The 7500-nt window shown below is 39.1% G+C and overlaps 2 protein-coding genes across 2 annotated transcripts in view; one reads left to right on the top strand and one right to left on the bottom strand.

Moving 5' to 3' along the window:
- The first annotated feature begins 2317 nt into the window (after nucleotides 1-2317).
- On the top strand, nucleotides 2318-6027 carry imp3 (IMP U3 small nucleolar ribonucleoprotein 3). The gene is made up of 7 exons (XM_061732580.1): nucleotides 2318-2514; nucleotides 4093-4200; nucleotides 4294-4368; nucleotides 4485-4564; nucleotides 4728-4779; nucleotides 4904-4976; nucleotides 5890-6027. The coding sequence occupies exons 1-7, from the start codon at nucleotides 2378-2380 to the stop codon at nucleotides 5914-5916; spliced, it is 552 nt and encodes a 183-aa protein (XP_061588564.1). The 5' UTR covers nucleotides 2318-2377; the 3' UTR covers nucleotides 5917-6027.
- A 710-nt stretch (nucleotides 6028-6737) lies between these two features.
- Nucleotides 6738-7500, bottom strand: part of sec22ba (SEC22 homolog B, vesicle trafficking protein a) — a 4551-nt gene continuing 3788 nt past the window's right edge. Inside the window, exon 5 of the mRNA XM_061732579.1 lies at nucleotides 6738-7254. Within this exon, the coding sequence (XP_061588563.1) occupies nucleotides 7100-7254 (155 nt within the window). The 3' untranslated portion in view covers nucleotides 6738-7099. The remainder of the gene's footprint in view (nucleotides 7255-7500) is intronic.

Genomic DNA, 7500 nt, shown 5'->3' with positions numbered 1-7500 from the left:
TAAAAGTGGCATCGACAAGCTGCACATAAAGAAGATGAGTTTCACTCTCAAACATCCTCTTTACTTGCTGAATGGATGAACCAGTGAGGAGAAGTCTGCTGACACCTGCTGCAAAAAAAGAATTACAACACACACTTCAACCAAGCCGAGATGACGTTTTACTTACTTCTATTGGGGGGGAAATCATATAGGGAGAGAAGTACATGGGAAGATAATATCTAAACGTGTACAGTTTTCAGCCAAATTTCACTGTCACTTATTAAATATAACAATGTAAATACTACACCAAGTTTAATCAAAACTGATTATATGAGCTAGTCCTGGGGTAAGCAACCCTGGTCCTAGAGAGCCACAGTCCTGCATGTTTTAGATGTTTCTCTGCTTCATCGCACCCTAATACAAAGGGCTGTGTCATTAACAGACTTGTGCAGAACTGGATATGAAGCTGATGATGGCCGTTAATTACAATCAGGTGTAATGATGCAAGGAGACATCTAAAACATGCAACACTGTGGCTCTCTAGGACCAGGGTCGCCTACCCCTGGACTAGTCTAAGTTGGCCAAAGTTCACAAAGTAATGTGTAGCCTGTTGTCAAATTCAACGTGAAATAAGGTTTTAATACTGGAATTAAAGAGCAGAAACAACATAATTTCCATTTCTTCTACTTTCATTATTTAAGTATTCCTTTCTGTTTTTGTTATTGACATCCATCCATTCATTTTCTATTTCTTTATCCATTGCAGGGTCACAGGGGTCTGCTGGAGCCTGTCCCAGCTCATCACATGCGAGAGGCAGGGGTTCACCCTGGACAGGTCGCCAGTCCATCGCAGGGCCACATAGATACACAGACAACCAGACACACTCACACTCACACCTACGGGCAATTTAGAATCATCACTTAACCTATTACGCATGTTTTTGGACTGTGGGAGGAAGCCGGAGTATCCGGAGGGAACCCACGCAAGCACGGGGAGAACATGCAAACTCCTTGTTATTGATTTCCCACATCTAAATACAAACCGACTGTAATTAACATAAGATACTGTTTTACTTTGTCATATTATTGTTTGTTTTCTTCTTCTTTGTTTTTGAATGTACAATGGTTTGTAAGGGACATTCCTAATTCAGATAAGATAAAAATAATGACGCAATACCAATACATAAAGAAAAGGAGACACATTAGTCAACATACAAGACATTTAGTCTGACAAATGTACCAATCTTCCAAAATAAAATGTTATTTTGATTGTTTTAATGGCAGAAATGCATTCCTTAAATGTGTACAAACTGGAAAAAACTCAGTTGCTGGAAAAGTCTGTCGTCCCGTTCTTGTCTGGTAAAACATTGAAGCAGCTCGACAGTCCTCAGTCTTCTTTATTCAGATTTTTCTCTCAGTCGGTGCAGATCTGGACTTCAAGTCTGCCAGTTCAGCACCTCCTCCTATCAAGCAATGAATCCGGTTTAAACCGGACTCACTGAAAGATGCAAGGCCTTCGTGGAAAAGCTGCTGTCTGTATGGGAGCACAATGACCCTCAAAGTATATAAAACCTTTATAATGTTTACATGTCGCTTCTTCTTCTTCTTTGCATGGCAGCTTTAAACTGCGTTTGTGGAGCGCACGTGTTGCACAGTAACTCCACAGAGTGTGATTACTGAGATTTGTATTTGTTTTTAAGTTTCCTTTACTTCTCCAGCCTTTTGTGGGCCACCTCTCAATGCTACTGAGACATACTGCTGCTAATAAGTTCAAAATGACTAATAGTTTAATATCAAATAACTAATATTTACTAATATTTTTCATTGCATTTGAATTGTCTCGCTTTGAACATTTACATCTTATGATTTGTTCTGTTGTGTTATGTATATGTTCAATTGTGAAAAAAAAGTGGCTTTACAAATAGTTTGATTGTGTTTTCATTTGTATTTTTTTCAGTGTTCTGCATGTACCATCCTTTTTGTTGGAGCTGAGGAAGAAACAGTTTGTCGTTTCTTTGTTTGTAGGCATCCTAAGATATTATGGGCATTCATTTTAAAGATAAATACATTTGCCTTGAACTGCTTTATTTTTTGTATATCTACACTTTAATTGTATAACTTTCTCGTTGAATATTTGACAATAATAATAATAATAATAATAATAATAATAATAATAATAATAATAATAATAATAATAATAATAATAATAATAATAATAATAATAATAATAATAATAATAATAGTCGCACCAGCATCGCTAGGTGGCGCTGTTCACAACGACTTAACGTTCCCGTTTTATTCCGGCGAGGAAGAAGAACACGTGCTTCCGGTTGACTTCACTCCGCAACAGTAGAAGAAGAAGTCCGTCTCGTGTGCAAGAATAAAAACAATAAAACGAAATGGTTCGTAAATTAAAATATCACGAGCAGAAGCTCCTGAAGAAGGTCGACTTCATCAACTGGGAGGTGGACAACAACCTCCACGAAGTTAAAGTACTGAGGAGGTTTCGCATCGAGAAGAGGGAAGACTACACTAAGTGAGTAGCAGCATCTCTGGTCTTGTTATTCACAATCATCTGGAACTAATCAGATTAGTAAACACATCACGTCGTAATGGTGGCATCTACTGACCCAAGCCGTCAGTATCCCGACAGTCCTGAGAGTAGGGTTGCCACCTTTCAGAAATAGAAATAAGGGACGCCCTGATTTCAGCAGCGCAGGAGCCAAAAAAAAATCCCCAACATTTCTAAACTACATAATAATGTGTTTATTTTATATGAATAAAAAAAATGCTTTGATTTAACGTTTAAAGTGCTTTAATAGCATTGAACTTGCATGACTGTACAGACAGACAACCATGCTAGCAACTGAAATATCCTCCTATGCTATGTATGTCCACATCAGCCCAGATGTGTAATATAGCCTACAGGTAAAGAATATGGTGTAAAAGTTAATTTATTTCAAAAATTCAACTAGAATATGGTGTAAAAGTTAATTTATTTCAATAATTCAACTAGAATATGGTGTAAAAGTTAATTTATTTCAATAATTCAACTTAAAAGGTGAAACTAATATATTACCTAGTCTTATTACATGCAAAGCAAGATATGTTAAACCTTTATTTGTTATAATTTTGATGATGGAATTGTTTATTGATTTCATAAAATATTCTCTAATTTATTTTTTATTTGGGGTTTTCATAAACTGTGAGCCATAATCATCAAAATTATAACAAATAAAGGCTTGAAATATTTCACTTTGAATGTAGTGGGAAATAATATATTTGTTTCACCTTTAGTTAAATTTATTACGAATGAAGTTCTGCAATATATTCAAATTTTCCGACCTTCACCTGTATATTATGACATCAATAAATAAGAGCATAATATGTGTTCGTATTGGTTCAATACGGAACGCAACTTTTAATTCCCAATTCCCAAGCCCTACCTGGAGGTGAAGCCCGAGTCCTCCCCGCTGTCTGGCACACACATAGAAAGATCTGGGCACAGAGCGCAGCAGGTCCTGTTGTCACGCCACAAAGATTTTGCTGGCCTTAATGTTTCCTGTGTTTTATTTTGTTCATTATTGATACATTTAGTGTTGATGTGTGTGTGACAGACGCGTGTATGGGGCGTTAATGAAAATACGGGACAAATCGCGTCCCGTATTAGTTCAATACGGGACACAACATTTTTTTCTCAAATAAAGGACAATTCCGTATTTTACGGGACGGGTGGCAACCCTAACTGAGAGGTTTGTGGTTTCTAGTTAACTTGACGGAAGAAACCTCAGAGCAGGTGCAGATCCTGCAGGTAAAAGGTAACTGGGGTTACTGTTGGGAAGTGTGCAGAGGGGCTTTAAAAGATAACCGGGTTATTTCATGACTTGCTTTTTAAATGAAGGTAGAAGAGGAGTCAGGGTTGATTGTTATGTTTATGCACAATAAAAGAAAATCGTGCCTCTCCATACGTTTTAGCCTGAGAAACGTGTTAAATCTCGTGTTGTTCTAACTCCTGACCACAGCTGTAATAAACAGTAATACAACTGCTTACAAATCATATCAGTAATACTTCGTATAAAGTATTTTAAGATTCTTTTCTTACTTTTTTACTCAGGTATAACAAACTGAGTCGTAACATCAGAGAGCTGGTGCAGAAAATCCGAGACCTGGACGAGAAGGATGGCTTCAGAGCTCAGAGCACGCACCGGCTGCTGGAGAAACTGTGAGTCTATGTGGATGATGCCGTTTGACCTGTGGGCAGGATCCACGTGGAGCCCAGTGAAATAAGGTTCTGACCGTGTTCCTTCCCGTGCAGGTACAGCCTCGGCCTCATACCCACCAAACAGAACCTGTCCCTGACGGAGAAAGTCACAGCTTCCTCGTTCTGCAGGTAAATCACCTCAAACTCCAAACGACCCTGTGATTTATCAACAGCCTGTTAACGAACCCAGTGTTTCCCAACCCTGGTCCTCGATGAACTAACCTGTCTGCTGTCTGTTCCTGCAGGCGGCGGCTGCCCGGCATCATGCTGACTCTTCGCATGGCACAGAATCTTAAGACGGCCATAACGTTCATTGAGCAAGGACGTATCCTTCAGTACGGCGTCACTACACGTTTTTTAATTTCTTAACTTGGAATTCAGCTTTTTCCCCCCAATCTTTTGTTGTCTTGATTAATGTTTGAGACTGAATGTACTGTAGAGTTAAAGATGGAAACTGTTCATCTGTCTTTTCCTTGACTGGGTCTCAGACGTGCGCGTGGGCCCAGATGTTATTACAGACCCTGCCTTTCTTGTCACAAGGTTGGTGTCCATCAAATATACGGTTTTTCACTCAACACAACAAAACGATACCAAGAAAAAAAACATCTCAAAGGATGAAATATTGACAGTATTAATCTTTTTTTTTTTCCTGTCTCTGTTTTAGAAATATGGAGGATTTTGTTACGTGGGTGGACTCCTCGAAGATCAGGCAGCACGTCATGAACTATAATGACGAGGTGAGCTACGTTACAGACACTTACTGCAGTAAAAATACTATAATTGCTTAAAAGCAAATGAGCATCTAGCACAGAGGTTGTTAAAGTTCTGATGAATAAATGGAAAGATTGAATCAGAATCAAAACATAAACACGACAATGATCAGCGCACTAAACTCAGGAGTTACCACAAACAACAGCAGGTAACAAAGTCTAAAGAAGAACCTCGGATGAACAGTGCACCACAGATTTTAGTGTGTAATTAGTTATTTCACCTACTGTAACCTAAGGCTTCATATTTCAAAACATTTTGAAATATGAAGGTTTTAAAAAAAAAATTAACTTTTCATCTCTCAGCCTCTGAAGAAACTCAGAACATGAAAAAGTATTTGAGAGGTTGAACCAGGGATGCATCAGCATGATTAGTGTCAAAAAGCTGCTTTGAACTGCAACTGAAATACTACTTTAAAGTATCTAGTGTTTTTTTTTTTTTTTCCATAATTTCTGAATTAATAAACTAGCAGCAGATGCTTGACAGCAAGTTTGCCTTCAGGCCACAAAACATGAGTCACTGTCTCATCTCCATCAGTTCCTTCCTCTAGTTTTTGAGGTGAGGTTATGTGAGGTGTTTCAGAGTAGTTCAAGACGGCAGTCACAGCGCTCGCCGTCTGGAGGATGAATGAGGAGTTATGATGGAGCTCACATATAAAGAGAGAGTACTGGGCCGATGAGTCCTTAGTTACTGCCGTTTTGCTCTTTCATACACTTGCACCTGATTTTTCTTTTCTTGCAAATAAGTCACATCTGTCACATTTAGTGGTGCAGACACATTCTGTCACATCTGTAGGCCGACATCTGCCTGCATCTTTAAATCCTGGGACGTGATGTTTTGATGAAATGTAAATAACTTGTGTGTTTCTTGTTTGTTTTGCAGAGGGACGACTTTGACATGGTGGCATGAGTCTGGATCGCAGGAATAATATTCTGCTGGCTTGACTGTGATGTCCATTTATCAACAACATATGAGTCTTTACTCTTAAATTTTATCAGCTGGGAAAATGTCTCAGGAAAAGGGTGTTTTTATATCCTTAAGAAGATATTTTATAGCTGAGCAAAGCTCTTCAGTAAAGAAAGGACTGTTGATCAGCTCTGTTATCACAGATGTTCAGTATATGAAGACTTAACTGTTATTGTTCAGGTCAGACTGAATATAACAGAACGAAATATAATAAAGCCTCTGGGTGCTGCTCTAAAAAAATAGATTCAGATTCCTGTCAATAAATCTCACCTGGAAGTGATTGTTGTCAGTAGCTCAATCCTTGTTTCAATTTCAGTGACAATGGTCCTTTTATACTCTTTAAGACCTTTTAAGACGGCCATGTTTGTAATACCAGGCTTCGTGCATCATGACAAAGATGATGACAGCAGGCGACGTGTCTCGTTTTTCTGCTCCACTGAGCAGAAACATCTGGGTTTATAAACAGCTGATACGTGATGGCATTTTTATTTATTTTTCTCCCGGTCAGAAATCTACATGCCAGTTTCATTTGCCTCCTGAAACATGCAGCGTCTGCACTCCTGGAGGCTCCTCTTTAGTTTCCCATCAGCCAATGTGACATTTTCTCACCTCAGTTATAAATGTTTTCGCCCCAAAACTTATTTTCATGACAACACCAGTGATAAACAGTTTGTTATTAAAGTGGTCACACGTAAATCTTTAACATGAACCCAGACAATTTTATCATCCATTTAATTTTATCATTAAGACTTTTTTACAATTCTGTAAACATCAATAAAGACTTTTTTTTACATCACAGTCTGCAGACTTCTATGTGCCGAACGTCTTTAACAGAAGCCTTAAGTCCAGTGTGCAAATCATTTCTTTCACATAGTGCACTGAAACTCCCCGACTCCAGTAAACAGAGTGGCCTGAACGCACCGTAACCCCCCCCCCCCCCCCCTTCCAGAGAGAGAAGCGCCTCTAAAACAATAAGTCATATAATGTGCAGCAGGAAAAGAAGAATAGGAAGAGTGTCAGCGTTCGACGTGGATAGACTGGAAGACCCCTCAAGGCACCCTGGTTCACCGGACAAATGTAACAGGACTTGCTTAAACACTTAGAAAAGTTCTGGTCCGAGCATCCGTCAGAGCCAGGAGAAGCGCACGTAGATGATGATGGTGATGACGAACACGGCCACAGCCGCCACCTTGGCATAGATGGAGCGCGTGTTGAGGTATTTGGCATCGCTGCGGTACTTTTTGGACAGGCTGGAAAGATTGCTGGCTTTTGTGTCCAAAGCTGGGCAGAAAAATCAGTAAAAAAAGACAACATTATCATGAAATCCTAAATAACAATGAATTAAAACCTAGGAGCTGTGCAATAATTCAGTGCAGAATATCATCTGCCAAGAGTGGAACAAAGACTGAAAAGAGGCTTTTCTAGAAGTATCTTTTAACACAGCTGTCCCACTCTGGACGGCATTACAACCGAGACGAGTCTCTGACTAATTTGGGACCAGGTTTTGTCCTTTAAACCACCCAGAAC

The sequence above is a fragment of the Cololabis saira genome, chromosome 10 (assembly GCF_033807715.1).
Source record: "Cololabis saira isolate AMF1-May2022 chromosome 10, fColSai1.1, whole genome shotgun sequence".
In the NCBI taxonomy this organism is placed as follows: Eukaryota; Metazoa; Chordata; class Actinopteri; order Beloniformes; family Belonidae; genus Cololabis; species Cololabis saira.
The sequence above is the reverse complement of the archived record's forward strand: the minus strand, read 5'-3'. Positions and strand labels throughout refer to the sequence as shown.

What these genes read in the sequence shown, in the direction of transcription:
- imp3 (XM_061732580.1), top strand. Translation starts at nt 2,378, where the DNA reads ATGGTTCGTAAATTAAAATATCACGAGCAGAAGCTCCTGAAGAAGGTC. An exon ending in AAGAGGGAAGACTACACTAA is followed by an intron (nt 2,515 to 4,092) that starts GTGAGTAGCAGC and finishes TTTTTTACTCAG; the next exon opens with GTATAACAAACTGAGTCGTA. An exon ending in CACCGGCTGCTGGAGAAACT is followed by an intron (nt 4,201 to 4,293) that starts GTGAGTCTATGT and finishes CTTCCCGTGCAG; the next exon opens with GTACAGCCTCGGCCTCATAC.